Source organism: Bubalus kerabau, chromosome 6, assembly GCF_029407905.1.
Source record: "Bubalus kerabau isolate K-KA32 ecotype Philippines breed swamp buffalo chromosome 6, PCC_UOA_SB_1v2, whole genome shotgun sequence".
Taxonomy (NCBI): Eukaryota; Metazoa; Chordata; class Mammalia; order Artiodactyla; family Bovidae; genus Bubalus; species Bubalus kerabau.
Genome location: NC_073629.1, coordinates 34,137,056 through 34,158,371, shown reverse-complemented (window position 1 = coordinate 34,158,371; position 21,316 = coordinate 34,137,056). Strand labels below are relative to the sequence as shown.

Sequence of the window (21,316 nt, the reverse complement as noted above, 5' to 3'; positions counted from 1 at the left end):
TTTGTGCTCCTTCCTGTTTGGAACTCTCCGAACTACCCAGAGTCCTCCCACTCTGTCTAGGTTTCTAGCCTGAGGTTTGAGCAGCTTGGTAGGACAGTCATGACTGACATCCATGAACTTAGACGGCATGCCTTCTAAGCGTAGGTAGTCCACCCACTGGGCTTCCCTGGTGGCTTAGATGGCAAAGAATCTGCCTGCGATGCAGGAGACCCAGGTTCAGACGCTGGGTCAGGAGGATCCCCTGGAGAAGGGAGTGGCTACCCACTCCAGTATCCTTGCCTGAAGAATCCCATGGATGGAGGAGCCTGGCAGACTATAGTCCATGGGATTGCAAAGAATCAGACTGAGAGGATCATTTAAAAAAAAAAAAGCCATGCAGGAGAAGGGAGGTACTGAAGCTCTTTCCCACTGAGACTATGATTATTTTATTTTAAAAATAATCTCCAAATTTCTGTTAGGAGCATGTATAGGTCCCTAAAACTTTACTCACAATGCCAAACTCCGAATTGCCCTGAAATACAGAAAAAATGTTTATTCTTTCTCCCATAACTCATTTGGCAGTAAGTGACCTGAACAGATGTGAGGCTATTTATAGTCTTTATTCACTTGGTGTGAATTTTCATATTCTGCTTCAGAAATACAAATGTATCTAATTAAGGGTGCTGCCCCAGACCCTACAGGGGGTGTCATGCAATTATGTGGTATACACACCATATTATCCTCCTAAAATAAAATTAGAAGCAAAGCCTGATTTCCAAAACCAGTCTGGCCTTAAGGTTTTTAGATGAGAAGATGCAGGTCTGTATTACCTTTGTAAAGAAGAAGAGCCGGCAAGCAGAGCAGGCCCTCAGCAGTGTGGGATGACCCTGTGCCATTTCTCTGGCCATCTTTCTCTCCCGGGTTCCATGGTGAACATTTTAAACCACTTCCACTGTCTGAACCTTCTGACCTCTCTTCCCAGCACACTTCACCCTTAACAGATGATTTGGCCTCCTGTTTTATGGGAAAAACAGGGGCCACCAAGACAGCAACTCCCTTAGATGACAGAGACAGAAACAGGATATACAAGTTTATCCACAGCTGCCCCATGCTGTCCTCCTTCCCTCATCTCCTATGGATGACAGCTCCCCTGCTCTCCATCAGCTGTCAAGTCACTGCATTAAAAACAAAAATGAAACAGCAGATCTAAAAGCGACCCTCCAGTGATTTCTTAGCCTTCCCCCGACACTGCCCTGTCTTTCATTCCCAGCCTAGCTTCCCCACCGAGTGTCCACCTTTTCTTCCCCTGTTTCTCACCTCTCCTCCTTCCTACTTGTCTTCTGGCCCCAGGACTCCCTGAACATCTCCAGCTAAGCTCACCCGTGCTCTCGTAGCACCCTTCACTCCGTGGCACGGGTCCCCCTCCTCCCTGGTGGGCTGTCTTCCCACGGCCTCCGTGACCTCTGTCGCTTTTCCTCCTGCCTCCACTGCCGCTGCTCCCCTCCCTCCCTTGTTTGAGCTTCTTCCCTGCTTGCTTTTTTGGCTACACTAGTTGCGGGAGCAGGGGCTACTCCCTAGTTGAGGTGTGTGGGCTTCTCATAGCGCTGGCTGCTCTTGTTACAGAGCACAGGCTCTAGAACATGGGCTCAGTAGTTGCGGCACACAGGTTTAGTTACCCCGTGTCATGTGGGATCTTCCCAGACCAGGGATTGAACCCGTGTCCCCTGCACTGGCAGGTAATTCCTAACTCCTGGACCAGGAAAGTCCCCTCCTTCCTGCTTTAAACTTGCAGACCTTGACTTGGCCCCGGCTCTTGCCTCTTCTCGCTCTACCCACAGCCTCAGCTGCAGTCCCTGCTGGTCCATCTGCTTCTCACACATCATACCTCCAGCTCTGTGCTCCCCTCAAAGCTCCAAACTCATTTGTCTGACTGCTGGCTTGATATCTCCTTGTAGAGATCTTAAGGACACATTAAACTCAATATTTCTAGAAGGGATGTTTGGACCTCCCCTGTTCAAACCCCATCGAGTCTTGCCCCTCTTCCACTGTTTCCATCTCCACCCACTAGGGTCTGCAGGCCAGAGATGTGGCCGTCACCCTGGCATCTCTCCCTCCAGCGCCCCCCATCAGCAGTCTATTGCTAAAGCAGGCTTGGGTTTTCCCGCTATAGCCTCTCCATCTGTACCTCCCTGACCCCAGACAATGCCACCATTATCTCCCACCTGGGCCCCAGAAAGTGTTTCCTTGCAGGTCTGCTGCATTCGCTGGTTTCTTTTAGAAATGCCCACCTGACAGTTTCCCTCCTCTTTCACACCCCTTACTGCTTTCCCTGTTCAGTGCTTTTTTAGGATCAAGACAGGATCCTCACGCTCGTCTGCTCAGGTTCCATTGACTCTCCCAGCCTCTCCTGTTCCACTCCGGCCTGTCCTCAGCACTCCAGTCAGGCTGGCCTCCTCTACTTCCCTTCTTCCACATACCCCGTGTGAAAAGAGTGTCCTTACTTTTCCCCCTCAGGGCCTCTGCACACACTGTTACCTCTGTCTGAGTCCTCTTCCCTCCCTTTTTTTGTTTGAGGGCAGCTCAAACAACCCTTCCTCGACTCCCTGGTGGCACAGTGGATAAGAATCTGTCTGCCAATGCAGGAGACACGGGTTCAATCCCCGGTCTGGTAGATTCCGCATGCCACCAGGCACAACAGCTACTGATCCTGCATGCTGCAGCGACTGAGGCCTGTGCACCTAGAGCCCATGCTTCACAACCAGAGAAGCCAGCACAGTGAGAAAGCCTGTGCACTGCTACACAGAGTAACTCCCCCGCCCCCCACTTGCTGCAATTCAAGAAAGCCCAAGTGCAGCCTCAAATCCCCCATCACACGCTGTCCTAGAATTAGGTACCTGGCTTTCTCAGCCCTTGTCACTTTTGGAACTTAGTATCTGTTTGTAGGCTCGTCTGACCAGTGTCCATCTCTCCAACTAGAACGTCAGCTCCACGAGAGCTGGGACCTTACCTGCTGTGGACCAGGCCTGGTCCACAGGGGTTTGCTGAGTGAGTGGCTGCATGTTGTATCCACAGGGAGCTCCTAGCACGTTATAGCTGTTGAGAGTACGGTGAGGGAGAGGGTGTGGGAGGATGTCACCTCCTCGTGGATGCCAAGGGGCTCTTGGCTCCTTAAGGTCTGCACATTGGGCTTTCTTGGTGGGCCAAAGATGGCTTTATCTCTTCAGCACAGGGCGGGGGACTGTAATCTCCCTGAAATTTGAATACTAGCCAGCCAGGCAGTGCTCCTGGGCCTCCACCTGTGTACAGGACCCGAAGCCAGAAGGCTCTGCTGTCACCCTCCTCCTCCTCCTTCCTGAGCCCATCATTCTGCCAGCCTCCAAGCATGCCACCACCTTCTCAGCTGGGGAGTGACTCCTGGTGCTCAGACATGTCTGGGAAGCTGCTGAGATGCTGAGCTTCTGCCCTCAGTGTTAGGGCTGAAATATCAGAGCTGGAAGAACCCAAGCCCATCACTTTACTGTGCCCGCAAGGAACAGACTCCCTCACAGGCGCGCAGCAAGGGGCAGCCGGCCCGGGACCATGTGGGGCTGTCCCCGCAGGGGAGGCAGATTTTCTAGTTCACTCCTTGCCTTCCTCATCTGTCTGGAGTGAAGTCACCTCATCTGTCTGGAGTGAAGTCACTTTGGTCAGCCTCAGCAGCAGAGGTCCGAGGGGAAAGTGGTCAGAGGAGTGTGGCTGCAGGCCAGCTGTGTCAGGAGCTGGAGCTGGGAGGATGCCGCTGCCCAGTGTCGGACAGTCTGTATTTAGTAACTCCTGAGTCTCAGTGGGCTGGCTCCAGTGCTTTGAGTGAGTTATTTCATCCTTGGTCTTAGTTTACTCTTTCCAAATATGAATAACAATTCCTTCCCCTCCACCAAAAAAATTCCCCCAAACACCCACAAAAACCAAAAGCCCACCCCTGGCCTGACCTGGTCAGAGGCCTTTTGTCAGGATTAAATGATCCTGTGCACAAGGCACTGCTTGAGACTGTACATTTGAGCTTCACAATCACTTTGGGAGGGAGTTGTTCAGTCGCTAAGTCGTGTCCAACTCTGCAGCCCTATGGACTGCAGCAGGCCGGGCTTCCCTGTCTTTCACTGCATCCTGGAGTTTGCTCAGACTCATATCCATTGAGTCGGTGATGCCATCCAACCATCTCATCCTCTGTCGTCCCCTTTCCTCCTGCCCGCATTCTTTCCCAGCATCAGGGTCTTTTCCATTGAGTCGTCTCTTCACATGACGTGGCCAAAGTGAAGCTTGGAGCTTCAGCTTCAGCATCAGTCCTTCCAACGAATATTCAGGTTTGATTTTCTTTAGGATTGACTGGTTTGGTCTCCTTGCTGCGCTGTCCAAGGGACTCTCAAGAGTCTTCTCCAACACCACAGTTCGAAAGCATCAATTCTTTGGCACTCAGCTTTCTTTATGGTCTAACTCTCAAATCCGTACATGCCTAATGGAAAAATCATAGCTTTGACTATATGGACCTTTGTCAGCAAAGTAATGTCTCTGCTTTTTAACATGCTTTCTAGGTTTGTCATAGCTTTTCTTCCAAGGAGCAAGTGTGTTTTAATTTCATGGCTGCAGTCATTGTCCACAGTGATTTTGGAGCCCAGGAAAATAAAATCTGCCACTGTTTCCACTTTTCCCCCGTCTATTTGCAGTGTAGTGATGGGACCAGATGCCATGACCTTTGTTTTATGAATGTTGAGTTTTAAGCCAGCCTTTTCACTCTCCTCTTTCACCCTCATCAAGAGGCTCTTTAGCTCCTCTTTGCTTTCTGCCAGAATAGTGGTATCATCTGCATATCTGAGGTTGTTGATATTTCTCCTAGCAATCTTGATTCCAACTTATGATTCATCCAGCCCGGCATTTCACATGATATACTCTGCATATAAGTTAAATAACAGGTGACAGTATATAGCCTTGACGTACTCCTTTCCCAACTTTGAACCAGTCTGTTGTTTCATGTCTCATTCTAACTGTTGCTTTGTGACCTGCATACATGTTTCTCAGGAGATAGGTAAGGTGATCTGGTATTCTCATCTCTTTAAGAACTTTGCACAGTTTGTTGTGATCAACACAGTCAAAAGCTGTAGCATAGTAATGAAGCAGAAGTAGATGTTTTTGTGGAATTCCCTTGCTTTTTCTATGATCCCACAGATGCTGGCAATTTGGTCTCTGGTTCCTCTGCCTTTTTAAAATCCAGCTTGTACATCTGGAAGTTCCCAGTTCATGTACTGTTAAAGCCTAACTTGAAGGATTTTGAGCGTTACCTTGGTAGCATGTGAAATGAGTGCAATTGTATGGTAGAACATTCTTTGGTCTTTTGGGACAAAGACTTTATTATTATTCCCATTTTCAGCTGAGAAAACAGAAGCTCATAAAACAGGCACCATCACTTGCCTAAGCCTTCTCAACAGTTTCAAGAGGGAGTCAGACTTAGATCTGGGTCTGTCTGACTCTAAAATCCTATGCCGGGCCCAAGCCCTAGTCCCCGCCTTGAGGAACAAACAGTAAAAGGAAAACAGACATGAAAATGTTTGGAAGTTACCCCGTGTCCTCTAGATGCTGTGGAGGCTCTGGCTCCTCTCACGTCTGAGGGGCCAGAAAGGGGTCCCCTCTCTCAGAAGTGTCTGAGTTCTATGCTTCGAGTTGGGTGAGCTGAGGGGGTGGTTCTTCTGTGATCTAGGGCATGTGCAAATGAACTTTAGGTCTTTTTCTATTTTGGAAAAGGGAGTTTGGGTGAGCAAGAGGGAGAAGTTGGTGTCTTTCTCATGGTTGGAAGTGGAGGAGGTATCAGGGAGATATTGGTGTTCTTACTTGTCTTGTACTATTGTGCGGGCTATATGCTGCATGACTCCAGGAGGCACCATTCACACTGCAGTCTGAGTGAGTGACACTCCCTAGAGTTGGCCCTACACATCATTGCTGATAGCCTTGAAGATGTTCCTTGATATGATAGCTCCATGGTAAGCAGTGATAGCAGTTAAAATTAACTTGGAACTTACTATTTAAGCACACAGCATTTATTTTTATCTTACCTAGGGCTCACAACAATCATCTGAGGTTGATACTATTTTTTTTTATTAAAGTATAGTTGATGTACAGACTTCCCAGGTGGTGCAGGGGTTAAGAATCTGCCTGCCAATGCAGAAGATACAAGAGATGCAAGTTCAGTCCTGGGTCAGGAAGATCCCCTGGAGGAGGAAATGGCCACCTGCTCCAGTATTCTTGCCTGGAAAATTCCATGGACAGAGGAGCCTGGCAGGCCGTAGTAGTAGTAGTCCATGGGGTCACAAAGAGTTGGACATGACTGAGCGCACGCAAGGGCGTACACACACACACACGGGCCCACACACACAGGCACACACACACACGGGCACACACACACTGGCACACACACACGGGCACATACACACACATGCACACACATAGTTTTTGTACACTATTATTAAAGTTACAGGTGTACAATATAGTGATTCACAGTGTTTAAAGGTTATACTCCATTTATAGTTATTATAAAACATTGGCTGTGTTCCCTGTGAGGTACAGTATATCCTTGCAGTTTATTTGAAGCCTAATAGTTTGTGCCTCTTCACCCCTACTCCTATGTTGCCCCTCCCCACCTTCTCCGGCTGGTAACCACTGCTTTGTTCTCTGTGTCTGTGAGTCTGTTTCTTTTTTGTAATATTCACTAGATCATTGTATTTTTTAGATTCCTGATACGCTTGTTTTCTGCGTTTCACCCGTGGGGAACCTGAGGCTCAGGGGGCTGGGGGAGTTGCCCGAGGTCACACAGCCACAGTTCTTTACCACTGTGCCACGCTGCCTCTGTGAGGCTGAGGAAAGGGGGTGTGGTGGAAATTCTACTGCAGGTGAATAAAGCTCTTTTTTTTTGGCTGCCCCACGTGGCTTGTGGGATCTTAGTTCCCCCCATCAGGAATGGAAACCAGGCCACGGCAGTGGAGGTGCTGAGTCCTAATCACTGGACTACCAGGGAATTCGCTAAAGCCGTTATCTCTGTGTCTCTTTTCTTCGCCCTGCCATGGCTCCCCCTCCCCTGCTGTAGCTGGACAAGATGTTGGACCCCCAGGTCTGGCGGGAGGCAGCCACACAGGTCTTCTTCGCTCTGGGGCTGGGCTTCGGGGGCGTCATAGCCTTCTCCAGCTACAACAAGCAGGACAACAACTGCCACTTTGATGCCGCCCTGGTGTCCTTCATCAACTTCTTCACCTCGGTGCTGGCCACCCTCGTGGTGTTCGCTGTGCTGGGCTTCAAGGCCAACATCATGAACGAGAAGTGTGTGGTCGAGTAGGTGGCGCCTCTCCTCCTGTCCTCTCTTCTCCAGTCCACCTTCCCCTGGGAGAGCCCCCCTCCACCCGGGCTGGGGGATGGAGGTGAGAGCAGCTCTCTGTCCTCAGCCCTGGACCACAGGGCCAGCTTCAGAGATGTCTGTGTCCATGGTCTTCAGTGACCTTCCTGGGTGTCTGCGAGGTGCCCCTGGATGGTGCCCAGTCCTGCCTTTTTACCTGCACTTTTTTTTTTAAATGTTTTTACTTTGCTGTCTATTTTGTGCTGCAGGAATGCTGAGAAAATCCTGGGGTACCTCAACAATGACGTCCTGAGCCGGGCCCTCATCCCTCCCCACGTCAATTTCTCCCACCTCACCACCAAGGACTATGCAGAGATGTACAAGGTCATCAAGACCGTGAAGGAGGACCATTTCTCAGCCCTGGGCCTCGATCCCTGCCTTCTGGAGGATGAGCTAGATAAGGTATGGGGGAGGCTGTCCTTCCAGGACAGGCAGGAAGACAGATGTGGGAGTGCAGGGCCCAGAGATAGGCTATGGGTGGCTGGAGCTTGGGTGCAGAAAGCCACCAGGGACTCATTCTTTGGCTTGATAAGCAAGGATCTACTATGTGCCCAGAGAGAAAGGTACTGGCCAAATCCCCTGCCCTGAGGTAGGCTGAGTCTCACTGAGAAAACAAGACAGACACATCCCAGAAATCCCAGGGAACGGGGCAGCTCTCCCGTTTCTTGAACGGGTTTTCTGTGCACCATCACTGCCACGTGTAATGCACTGGGAACTGTGCCTTAGACACGGCACACAGGATGCGAGTGTTTGCATTAGTGTCTGCCCTTTGCTGCCTGTCCCTCCGGGCCCTCATGGCAGCGCTGAGAGCTGAGTGTTAACGTTGTCTCCTGTTTTACAGGCAAGCAGCCTTTAAGTTGGGAGCATGCTCGAGATCTCACAGCTAGGAAGTTGGGGAGCCAGGGTTCAAGTCTTGATGCTTCTGCCCCTCCCCCACTGGCATGGCCACAATGACCTTTAGCCCCTGGGGAGGGCAGGGATATGCTGCCCTTCATTGACAAGCAGGCCCAAGCTTAGAGACTCTGCTTCTGTCCCCGTTTGCACAGCCAGAGACTTTGTTCCTGTGGGAACAAAGTGACTGTTCCATGAGGAGGGGTAACAGGAGACAGACATGCCCATGGGGTCCTGGGATCCAGCTCATGCCAGGGCGTACTGGGGGCTGCGCCAGCTCCCGTCTGTCAGCCTCTGCCAGCCTCCATGGAGCCAGGGATGGTAAAGGTTTCCCTGCTTGTTAAAAAGTCATTGTTCAATTGCTCAGTCACATCTGACTCTTTGCAACCCCATGGACTGCAGCATGCCAGGCTTCCCTGTCCTTCACCATCTCCAGGAGTTTGTTCAAACATCAAGAACCCCATGAATAGTTGAAAAGTTAGCTGCATTCTACTGGCACCGACCTAATGCTCAGGGACTGAGTCCCCTGTCACCTCTCCCATGTGATCAAGAGCTAAAAGGCCCTGTCTGGGCTCCCCCGCCCTGGTTTCTTCCCCTAACAGTATAAAGGATGGCCCCCTTCCTTGAGACCCTGCCCCATTCTCACAGGTGGGGCCTGGTCCTCTGGGTAGAAGTAGGATTTTTTTAAAATATAATACAATCTTGATAACAACCAAATGACAAGAACTACTCTCACACAGTTGGGGTGGGTGTTCCCTGACCCTGACGCTACGAGGAGAGCACAGAAGTGACGTCAGTGGACAGGGTGTGGTCAGTTCCCCACGAGCGGGGGCCCCAACATTGCAGCAGTGGTTGTCTACCTTGGCTGCCCATCAGAGTCCCCTGGGGGCTTTATAAAACCTTAATATCCAGCTTTACCCCTAAGCCAAGCAGATCATTGTCCTTGGGGAGGGACTCAGGCATCAGTGTTTTTTAAAGGCTCCAATGTGAGTCCACTGGGCAGCAGAGGCTGAGACCGCTACGGTGAGGTCTGGAATTCAGAGCTGGGGGTGGCTGCACAGCTCAGAGGAGGAGAGTCTTGAGCTGGTTGTGTTTCTAAAAGAGAGTATCTTCATGTGAACCGCTGGGGGTCCTTGGACAATGCGTAGATTCCAGGTCTCACAGGTGAAGTCCCGAATTAGTGTTTTACTCCCTGGGGTGTATTCTGATGCCCACTCAAGTTTGAGACCCACTGGCCAGAAACAAGAGAATTTAGATGGGGGCAGAGATCACTGGGAAAGAGGGAACGGTTATTCCTAAAGCTCCAAGGGCAGAGAGAAGGAAGCAGGAGGCTCCCAGGTGGGCATGGCCCCCACTGAGCCCCACCCTCTGCCCCCACCCTCAGTCTGTGCAGGGCACAGGCCTGGCCTTCATTGCTTTCACCGAGGCCATGACGCACTTCCCTGCCTCCCCCTTCTGGTCTGTCATGTTCTTCCTGATGCTCATCAACCTGGGCCTGGGCAGTATGATCGGCACCATGGCGGGCATCACCACACCCATCATTGACACTTTCAAGGTGCCCAAGGAGATGTTCACAGGTAACTCCTCCCAGTGGTCCCCAGTGGCCTTGTGGGCTGCCCCGGTAGGGTGGGGGGAAGTGATCAGGTGGTGGTTTTGACTTTAGAAAGATTTGGTTCCCACTGGGTTATTCATGACTCCATACTTAGAAAGCTTCCCTACCCCCACCCAACCCAGGATGCATCTGGAACCACCCCAAGAAGAGCAGTTCAGAGCCAGAAGGGAGAAGGCTATTTGGGAATCTGTGCCAAACCTGGGCTGGGAAATAGGCCTCTTTCTTGGTTCACTTGCCCCTCTCCCCAAGGGCCTGCTGAGGTGTCTAGGCAGGATGGCCTCCTTCCTTGCCAGCCCTGCACCCTGTTTCATCCTGATCACTCCCAGCTCCAGGGTGCTCCCCACCTAGTGGAGTGGGAACTCAGAACCTGGGCATCTGGACCCCTGCCCCACTCCATGCAGGGCTGGGCCTTCTGGAGGGTGAGCTGCAGGCCTGCTGAGGGGAGGGCTGGGATGGGAGGAACCTGGGGGCCCTGAAGACACCCCAGGCCCCACCCACCCCGCACCTTTGCCCCCACACTGGCCTCCCGGCTCTCTGTAGTGGGCTGCTGTGTCTTTGCATTCTTCGTGGGGCTGTTGTTCGTCCAGCGCTCCGGAAACTATTTCGTCACCATGTTTGATGACTACTCGGCCACCCTGCCGCTCACCGTCATCGTCATCCTCGAGAATGTCGCGGTGGCCTGGATCTATGGGACCAAGAAGTAAGGGGTGGGGGTGCATGGGGAGAGGTAGGGAACAGGAGGAGAGGTCCGTCCCCTCATGACTCCCTGGAGAGTGCTGTGTTTCCAAGGCTGCTTGTGATTTAGGCAGGAGGTCACAGAGTCAGAATGTTAGCCAGAAAGTGCCCCCTACAGATCATTTAGGGAAACCAAGTCTCAGAGAGAGGACACAATTGCCCAAGGCCGCTTGGCTGGAGTGAGGCCAGTCTCTAGTTGCAGTGCGTGGGCTTCTCCTTGCAGTGGCTTCTATTGTTGCAGGGCATGGGCTCTAGGCACGCAGGCTCAGTGGTTGTGGTTCTCTGGCTCTAGAGCACAGGCTCAGTGGTTGTAGTGCACGGGCTTAGTTGCCCTGAGGCATGTGGGATCCTCCTGGACCAGGGACCGAACTCGTGTCTCCTGCATTGGCAGGCGGATTCCTAACCATTGAGCCACCAGGGAAGCCCTTAATAATGTTTTAAATCTGTGATATACACGTGTGCTTTATTCTTAACTGCATTAAGTTATAAGATCTAGCTGTGGGTCTAATTACAGTGGTAATTTCTAAGTAGTGATGAACTGACCTCAATTGTAATCTCAATTGTAATGTGATAAAATATCTGTGATTTAAGCAATTCCTTACAGCCTCATGGGTACTGATAAAACTGCTGTCATTGCTTGCTCTTGTAATAGAAAGAAACACAAGATTTCAGTTAGGTGTTACTGAGGTAAAGATGATTTTTTAAATGCCATTCATGTACATAGTCTGCCAGTCTCCCGAATTCCACCCATAGGCCCAATGGTTAGAAACCTGAGTCGGGGCAGCCTTCTGCCTTTGGACGCCAGGGACAGGCACTTCTACCTCTCTTCCAGCAGGGGGAGTCTAGAGCCAGGTCGGTGTGAGTGGGGTTGGGTGCCCAGGAAAGCCCTCTGGAGCCTATCCACGTGCCCAGGGCGTGTCCTGTGGCCTGTACCCTTTCCCTGGGTGAGATGTGATGTGACATAGTCAGACTAAGTTAGAGGAGGTCAGCAGAGGCTTTTCAGAGGCCAGCAGGGCCACAGAATAATGTACTGAATGTGAAGAGTGGAAGAGCCTGGAGAGAAGGGACTGGTGAGTGAAGGCTTTGGAGGAGGAGTCTGGGGGTATTGGGCAAGTGCAGTGGGGGTGCCAACTTCTGGACTCTCTGCTGCTCCTGGCAGGTTCATGCAGGAGCTGACGGAGATGCTGGGCTTCCAGCCCTACCGCTTCTATTTCTACATGTGGAAGTTCGTGTCTCCGCTGTGCATGGCTGTGCTCACCACAGCCAGCATCATCCAGCTTGGGGTCACGCCCCCAGGCTACAGTGCCTGGATCAGGGAGGAGGTGAGAGCGAGGGCCTGAAACCCCAGGGATCTGGGGTGACATCTTCCCAGGCCTTTAATACAACAGGAAATAGAGATAAACCCTTACAGGGCGACTACTCGGTGCCGGGCCCCACCAGGGGCTCTGTACATCTGATCTGTAACTTTTCAGCAACCCAAAGAGAGAGGTGGTTTTATTGCTATCACACACATGGGAAAACAGGCAGAAAGCTGAATGCACTTGTCCAGTCTTTCTAACCCATGTTTCCCCTCCCTGTGGATGACTCTGTGACCAGCCCAACTTTACACAAGTATAGAAACTGAGACTTGGGGAGGCTCAGCCCTTAGCCAAGGGGACCAGCTGACCCGAGGATCAGCGCCTGATGACCCCAACTCTGCCAGTGCCTGGGCAATGCGGGAGGGGTGGGAGTGGGGAGGAGTCTGAGAGGGTGAGGCTGCTGCAGAGCTAGGCAGGCAGCAGCACTCACCTGTATGCACCCCTAGGCTGCCGAGCGCTACCTGTATTTCCCCAACTGGGCAATGGCTATCCTGATCACGCTCATTGTCGTGGCCGTCCTGCCCATCCCTGTGGTGTTTGTCCTGCGGCACTTCCACCTGCTCTCCGACGGCTCCAACACCCTTTCCGTGTCCTACAAGAAGGGCCGCATGATGAAGGACATCTCCAACCTGGAGGAGAACGACGAGACCCGCTTCATCCTCAGCAAGGTGCCCAGCGAGGCGCCCTCCCCCATGCCCACTCACCGCTCCTATCTAGGGCCTGGCAGTACATCACCCCTGGAGACCAGCGGCAACCCCAATGGACGCTATGGAAGCGGCTACCTCCTGGCCGGCACCCCTGAGTCAGAGCTGTGACCACTGCCCTGTTCTGCCCGCCTCACCCCCACCCCCAACACACACACCCAGCCAGCCCACGTGTCCCCATCTAGCCTCGCCTTCCAGGCCAGGCCCTCAGCCCAAGGAGTGGGGCTCTGCCCTGCCTCATCCCCCACCCCTGTCCCAGCCGACTTGTGCTCCCTAGATCTGAGTGGGGGCTGGGATAAGCTCTGTCCCCCGAACTAAGCCCCCACCCCAGCTAACCTTCTGAGATCGTCTTACCAAATTGCAGCTGAGTAGCTGGAACCACCCAGAAGTCCCAACTCCTGGCACAGGGGAGTCTCCAAGCGGCTGCTCTCGAGTCCCTCCCTCTCTTGCTGGTGCCTGCAGTTCTTAGGTCTTGGGGCCCCTTAGGTCTGTGCTGCCAGATGGTGGCTGTGGCGAGGGGCATCGGGATGGGTTAGGCAGGGTGTCCTGGCCCAGAGGTGCCCAACTGCAGGTTAGTGATGGGACAGAGGTGCCAGGACTCAGGGCTCTGATTTGGGGATGGAGTCTGAAGAAATCCCCAGGCTCGGCTTGGTGAGGCGGATGGCTCCCGCTGGTTTGAGCATGAGCTACGTCAGCAGAGGTGGTGAAATGAGGGAGCTCCTAAGCACCTTAGCACCCAGCTCAAGACGGACCCTCCAGTGTCCTCGGCCTTGCCTGGGGTGGGTGGGGAGTGCTCCCACATCCTGCCTGAGAGGGCGATGACTGGCCCCAGAACCATTCCCCACTCCCTTAGGGCTGAGCCTGCCTGCCCTCCTCCCACCCCTGTCCTGGAGCCCAGAGTGGTGCCTCTGCCTCTGCCTTCAGAGAGGAGAGGTTTCCAGAGCACACCTGATGGTTCCCAGCACAATTCAGGTGATTTGGAGCACAATTGTGAAGCACACCCCCTCCCCTCTCACCCAGGGCCTGCCTCTCTTGCTAGTGGCAGCTTCTCTCCTGAAACAGGGGGCCCTGGAGTTCAGGGGCTCACACCTGGAGAAAGTGGTAATTTCACTGCCCCTCTGGGCCACCGCCACTCTCCTTGGATAAGCACAGCCACCCGGTGTGCACGGCATGTGTGGACACCTCAGAAACCTTTCCCAGGCTGCCTGGCCAGTGGTAGGGAGGGCCACATGCAGTGCTGGGGACACCGAAGCTGCCCAGGGCAAGGGCCGGGACTCTGTCCTGCGTCCCAGCCTTGAAGCATCCCCACCAACGCTTACCTTCACTCCCCCAGGATAGGGTTGTAGGTTAAGAGGATTAGGTTCTGATCGGAGGTCAGAAGTTTACGGAGCGATGAATGGACTGATGAAAGGATGCAAGGATGGGTGGATGGAAGGAAGGAGAGAAGGGATGGAGGGAGGGAGAAAGACTGGCTGGGACAGCAGACATCCAGCTTTGAGAGCTGTGGTGGGCATGGCGGGGACAGGCCCTGGTGCTCAGCCTGACTCCCTTCCAGAGGGTCCTGAGTCACTCTTGTGCCTCTGAGTGCTCTCAGCACTGGCAGGGGCATAATAGCCCCAGATCCTCTCCTCACCCCTTAGTCCCTTGGCTTCCCCCCCCCGCCCCACTTGGGGTCCACTGGCCATCTCTCTTCCTCATCCCTCCCCCGCACATGCTCCCATTACCAGCCTTCTCAGCCCCACCCATCCTTCCTGAGTGTATGAGGGGAGGGGGGTCCACATCTACACAAAGACATGAGCTTTGGGGCACAGCATCCCCCTTAGGCACCCCTTCACCTGACAGCACCTCCTACCTGGCCCTGTGCCTAATCCCGAGCAGAAATAGCAACAGGAAAAGCAAGGCCCTAGGAGAGACACTACTATATATACTCTTCTATATATTCTATTTCTATTGTATATTCAATCTGTACATGTGGGTGTAAATGCTGTTAAATGACAAACCCTTATTATACTGTGGCTGGTGGACTATTTTCATCCTCAGTGCTGTACAGATCTATTTTCATTGTATATTTGATATATTTTTAATTTTGTAGCGTGTGGCTGGACCAGGCCCTGTCGTGCCAGCCTGTGACAGGGTGGCTGAGCTGGGGCCGTCTGCTTGGTCCTGTGGGCTTGGTAGTGCTTAGAGCTGCTGCTGCAGGCTGGGCCCATCCCGTCGTGTCTCTGCCATTAGACGTAGGGCCCAGAGCTTTGTGTGTGTGTGTGTGTGTGTGTGTGTGTGTGTGTGTGTGTGTGTGCACATATGTGGGTGTGCGTAGGGTGCTGATCTATGACTCCTAGTGTGCACGTTCCTGAAGACCATGCTGCCTCCTCCTCTCAGCTACGTTGGGCAAGGCCTCAGGGTAGTCTTGTGGGAAGCCTGTGAGAAAAGCATATGCCTCTTGCTAGTGACTTACTGCCTTCACACCATCAGGCTTGCCAGAGACAGGAAATGAGGGGTCTTAAGGGGTGGGAGAAGTCTGCACATTTATTTTCCAGCCAGACTTCTGGCTGTACCCACTGGCGTCACAAGCTCTTCATCCCCTGGGAGAGTGCTGGGTTTCTGACGATGCTTAGGCCCCCGGAGGGCCTCATCTCAGAGTGTCTCTGTCCTGCATTTGCCCTTGAGACATCCCTGACTGCTTAGAGAAGGCTGCCCCTCCTCTGTGCTTCTGAGACACACACCTCTCTGCTCACTCTCAGGAGAGCTGGGAGTGGGCAGGGCCAGTGGGGTCAAGGGTAAGTGGGGCATCTGACAGGTTAGAGCCAGCCCCAAATTCTCTGGAGGAGCAGGAGGTGGCCAGAGACGGCTGGGCCCCTGTGTTCCTGCACAGAGTCCCCAGGTGGCTCACTTTGGTGCTGTCCATGCAGTGTCCACAGGGAACAGAGCAGACTCCTGGGCGGGGCAGGGCAGGGTGGGGCAGGGGTGTCCCTGAAGGAGTCCCTGGTCACTGGTCCCACCTCTGCCTGGCCTCCAGCCCCCATCACCAGCTTCTTGCTCAGGGAGCCCTCTCTGCTGAGGCAACCTGAAGCCTGAGTGAGACCCATGTTGGGTGGACAAGTGGGCACACAGGTTGATGCCCACCAGACTGACTTTTGCCCTTGAGCAATAAGTCCGTGGGGACTGCTGCTTTCCTAGTGCCAGGAAGAAACCCCTCAAGTCAGCCTATAGGACGTGAGGCTAGGGGTCAGAGCCTGCATAGTCCCGGGCCCGAGTAGGCCTGCAGTGTTACAGGCAGGGGGCTGCCCTCTGCCCTTCTTCTCAGCTGCACTACCCCCACCTTGCCACCAGAATACAGGTTGGGACACGCTTGACACCCTGAGCCCCCGCCTGGCCCCGAAACTGGGGCCTGCTGCCCCTTCACTGGGGCCTAGTGACTGGGGGTGGAGAAGGAGAGCCCAGACTCCCTTCTCTTCGCAGGCACTGCTTTGTACAGACCCAAGCACACACGGCCAGCAACCCTTTCAGTTCTGGCTTCAGTTCAGAGTGATTCCAGTCCACGTGTCCCACGCTGGTCAGAACCCTGGGTCAAGGATGCTCGGCCAGGGGAGGGGATGAGGCACCATCACCCCTGCAGCCCCTCCTTCCTCTCTACTCCCCACATGGTGTACAATAAAGTGTATGTTCTTACCAAACGCCTCTTGCCTTTCTGACCTGTTCCGGGATCAGGGAGAGGGGATGGGGAGGTCACAGATCCTGAGGACAGATTTGGGGTGAATGCCCGGATTGGCGGGGGTGGGCAAGGACCACTGTGGGAGTCTGGAAGCTGCCTGGCTGTCCAGTTGAGGAGTCTGAGGGGCATGAAGAAGGGCACGCATTTATTTTCCTAGGAATTGTCCAGAATGGTTGATAGCACATGCACTGGCAGCAGGCCTTATGGATTCCGAGTAGTTCACACGTCTAATCTCCTGTGATCACAGAGTAACAGCTCAGAAATGCACCATTGTCCAGGTTTTTCCAAGTGAGGGAAATGAGGCTCCATCTGATGGTGTTTGGTGTCTGTGTACAAGATGTCATAGGGGAAATTCTTGCCCTGCTTTACTTCCGGGAAGAAAGCCAGTCAGTTCTGCCAGGGTGGAGGCAGGGAGGGCTGGGGGTGGGAAGGTGCCTGTGTCCAGAGGCCTGGGACTCAGGTAGGGGGCAGCAGGGGACTGGAGAGTTCTCCAGGAGCAGGCCGTGGTGTAAATTCTGAGGGAATGGCCCATCTCTTCAAGGTAGCTATCTCTTTCGCAAACTTCATTAGAAGGTAGAGATGAAATATGAGACTGTACATTGCTTGTTTTCTCAAAGTTCAATCTCAAGTATTTATTGAGCATCTGCTGAGTGCTCAGCTCTGAAGAACAGAATGAACTGGGGGGATAGGGGAAGCACTACTTTGCTCACTCTCAAGGAGCACAGACATTGGAAGAAACAAAAAGTCTGGCTCCTGGGGGAGGCCCCACCCCACAGCACCCCACTCCAGTCTAGAATGAGGCTGCCTGATCCCTGACCCAGCCTAAGTTCCCCAAGGAACTTTCCATTTCCTTTTCCTGACACAGAGAAGAAAGTGTTGTTCCAAGAATGGCCACCAGATGGCACAACAACCTCTCGCTCCAGCTCCTAGACCACTTAACAGTTTCCATCTCTTACTCCTTTGTGGGCTAATTTATTCTTGAACAATCATTTATTGAGTGTCCACCATGAACAGACTCTGTGCCAGCTATGGATATACAAAGATAAATAAATCAGCACCCACTGTCCTGAGTTTGGAGAAAGGAGCCCCTCCTCTCCCACCCACCATCTCCAAATCTCCTCTCTCTCAAACAGGGGAATGTCTTGGTACTAAAAATATCACTCCTTGAAAATTAATTCAGTTCTTTGTTTGGAGGTAATGTTTGGGGTTGGAATGCCAGCCCTAAAGGACACACTGATTCACTAAGAAGCAGTATCACAAATGCTTGAGTTTGAGGGAGTTAGAGTCAGATGTCCCAAGTTCAAGTTCAAATGACAACTAGACTTCTGCTTCCTGAGAGAATAATTAGAGAAAGTTATTTAAGCCCTCTGAGCTTTAATTTTCTAGTCTGTAATATAGGTATAATGAATGGATTGAATGAGATAACATGTTGTTATGTATCAATTTACTCCAAAGCTTAGAGGCTTGAAACACCCATTTTATTATACTGCGTGGTTTTTGGGTGAGGAATTCAGGCAGGGCTTATCTGTGTGGCTCTTCTAGTGGCAACTGAGGTTGCCCAGTGGTATTCAACTAGCAGATAAGCTGGTCCAGAGGGCCCAAGGCAGGCTCACTCACATTCATTCAAATGACCGGCACCTCAGTGAGAACGGTTGGCAGGCTAAGCTCACGCACTCCCCAGACAACTAGACTCCACAGCACAGTTCACATCTGGGTGGCCAGACTTGTATGCGATGGCTCAGGTTACCCAGAGAGACCATTTCAAGAGACAGGAGGTGGAAGCTGCCAATTTCTTAAGGCCCAGGCCTGGAAAATGGCACAGTGTCACTTCAGCCGTACTCTGTGGGCCACAGCATCTGCCCAGAGTTAATGGAAGGGCATACAGACCTTGCCTATTGATGGGAGGGGGACCAAAGGAATTGTGGCGTATTGGAGGATGCAGAGATCATCAGTCATTGGCACCTGAGTGGGGCACAAACAAGTAAGTTCTCACAGGAGGTAAATTGTTAAACTTGGGCCCTGCCCTGGGAGCAGACAGGGAGGAAGAGAAGGGCATGTGGGCAGGGGACATGGGAGACAACTTCTTTCACTGCATGCTTGCCCAGGCAGGTGTCATGAGCTAGGTTTGAGTCATGGCTCTATTGTCAACCCTGCCACATGAGGCAAGTCCCTGAACCCTCTAAACCTCCACTTTCTAAAATGAGGATAACAATAAAATCCCTTCCTCACAGAGACGTTGGGAAGGAAAAATGAACTCCTTGTAGTAAACCTGCTGGAATACAGTATAGAATTCTTTCTAAACTGGAAAAGAATAAGAGTTCATTAAATATTAGCTTCCTTTCTTCTTGCGACTAGAGTACATTCATGCGCCTGCTTCATTCCAGGGCCCCCGTTACCCTTGCAGTGAGTCATTCTCCAAGAGCTATTCAGAAAGGTCAGTCTTAGCCTAAAACTCAATGAAATCAAGGAAGGAGGGGAGAGAAGACATCGTTTGAAGGAAAGGGAATATCAAAGTGTGGAGGTCTCACCAATCATACACACCTTCCTGCTCCCCCAACAACCATAACCAGCCAAACAGCCTCACCCAGCCCCACCCCGAGGGCCTTGGACAGAAGGAGAAGGCTTCTACAGACCATAGGCATGTGGTGGCATTTTTTTTTTTAAGGCCTCCAATTCTTTAACACTCAAGTGAGCAGAGTCCATGTTCCACCCCTGAAATCTGGTGGGCAAAGGCTTCCTTTGACCAATAGAATATGGCGGAAGTGATGCTACATGACTTCTGAGTCTAGATTAGAATAGGTTATGCCACTCCCACTGGGAGTTCTGGGGAAACCCAGCCACCTTCTAAGAAGTGCAACTATCCAGAGACCAGCCTGTGCCAGAGAGGACATGTGTTTGCAGGTATTCTGTTGACAGCTTCAGCCAAGCTCCCAGCCAACAGCCAGCATCAACTGCCAGCCACATGGATGAACCACAGTGAACATTCAGCCCAGCTGAGCTTCAGATGTCTGCAGCCCCGGCTGACACATCTGCTTGCAGCTGTATGAGGGACTCTAAGCAGGGGCTGTCTAACAGTCTTTCCTAACTCCTGACCCATAAAATTATGAGCAAAATACAAAGCTTGTTGGATTTACACCATGAAATCTGGGTAATTTGTTTCACAGCAATAGTAACCAGAATATGAACCTTAGTGCTGATCTGGCCCAACTTTCTTATAGAACAGTCAGGGAAATCAGAGCCTCATAAACCATGGAGTTAGAGTCAAAGGGCTGAAAGGGACCTGAGTGTCAACCAAGTAGGGGCAAAACTGAGCCAAAGACTGCGTTTCTCCCAATCCAATGCTCCCTCCAGTATAGCAAGATGCTGACAGGGAGGGCTCTGGCCCTCTCCTACCCTCATCCCACTGCCTCATTAATTCCATCCATCAAACATAAACCACATGTTCTGAGCACCTGGGACTGTGCTAAGCACTGAGAATATACAAAGAAGGATCAGGCAGGGGTCCCTGCTTTTGTAGAAGAAATAATAATCTGACTTGGCATGTCCTGTCCCTGTTATATTCCCCAGTGCTAGGGACTCTCCTGCATTTACTTACATAGTGGGAAGAAACCCTGGGAAATGGGGAGAAGACAATGTCTGCCACTTAACAACTACCCAGCCATTATTAGGATTACTCCATGTGAGCCATGATGCCAGCTGCAGAGAAGAGCTCCGCCCTTGGCTCCCTGGGTCAGAGCTGGCTGCCTTCTAGGTCTATCTGTTCTTCCCAGAGCTGACCCAAGCAGGGGAGGACCCTTAGGCTTCATGAGCATCCAAGAGAACCCAAAGTTTTTTCTGGCTCTCCAGACACCGCTTTCCTTTCTCCAAGACCCTGCTAGAGGGGACCGGGCCCATGGGGACTAATGAATACACTAATGGAATAAACCAGTTTTGCTGGAATTAGGCCCAAGTGGGAATAATCTGTACTCTTCTAGATGGAGAAGCACTGAATGCTAAGGAATCTTACCAGCTGGGCCCTGAGCTACTGTGTGTGCACGGGCACTCTCACTCTCTACCCCCAGGCTAGGTCTCTACCTCAGCAGCCTTGAGCCAGGAGGGCTCTGAGGGTCCACTTAGCTGCCCCAATCCTGTGATTCCCATGAACACTGTTCTACCTGCAGAAGCCACATGGACCCCGGGTCCTTCTTGACCCTTGGTGCAACCCCAGGCCCAGCTCAGTCTCCCAGCAATCACTGCTGCTCCTCAGGCCTGGACTCTCTCAAGGAGAATGTGCCTGTGAGTTGACACCCAGGTCCCTTCCAGCCTTTTGACTCCAAGTTCATGGTTTATGATACTCTCAGTCCTGGCTAGGCCTGAGCTTGTAGTCTACACCGTTCTGGTCCTTTTCCTTTAAGAGCTGGACCACCAAAAGGCCATCTTTGGAATTCCCCTGGGGCCCCAAATATACCTTCACTAGGATTTTCACTGCAACCCAGCCCTGTCTTCAGCCCTTGTGCAGAGCCCTTCCAGCTGACCTCTGCAAGGCCTGGTGGGCTGTCCTAATGTCTGGGTTCTTCCCAGATCCCTCCTGGAAGGCTATCAGCATTTGATTTGGAGCCTGCAAGTCTCTGCAGGCTGCTTGAGGGTGGGGGTGGGAGTCAGGATAAAGTGAAGTGATAAGCACAAAGGAGGTTTCAGCCTCCACTCATCCCCCCTACTCTCCCTCCACAAGGGGAAAAGCTCTATCACCCTCTGCCTCTATGATGATGGCTGATAAAGCAATTCAATTAACCAGTCTGGGAAGCAGGGAAGGCTGGGAGAGGATGCTGGCTCCTTGACCTGTATCTGAGGGAAGAGAGGTCAGTCCTTGGCTGGAGCTGGAATACCGAAACAGGGGTATGTGAAAAGCAATGGTTAGGCCCTTGGCTTGGAACC

At 52.4% G+C, this 21,316-nt stretch overlaps 1 protein-coding gene across 1 annotated transcript in view; it reads left to right on the top strand.

Annotated features, from left to right (window-relative positions):
* SLC6A17 (solute carrier family 6 member 17) overlaps positions 1-13,919 on the top strand; it is a 52,572-nt gene extending 38,653 nt beyond the window's left edge. The window contains exons 7-12 of the mRNA XM_055584792.1: positions 7,088-7,329; positions 7,600-7,792; positions 9,666-9,858; positions 10,434-10,593; positions 11,788-11,950; positions 12,433-13,919. Of these exons, the coding sequence (XP_055440767.1) occupies positions 7,088-7,329; positions 7,600-7,792; positions 9,666-9,858; positions 10,434-10,593; positions 11,788-11,950; positions 12,433-12,801 (1,320 nt within the window). The 3' untranslated portion in view covers positions 12,802-13,919. The remainder of the gene's footprint in view (positions 1-7,087; positions 7,330-7,599; positions 7,793-9,665; positions 9,859-10,433; positions 10,594-11,787; positions 11,951-12,432) is intronic.
* The last annotated feature ends 7,397 nt before the right edge of the window (positions 13,920-21,316 follow it).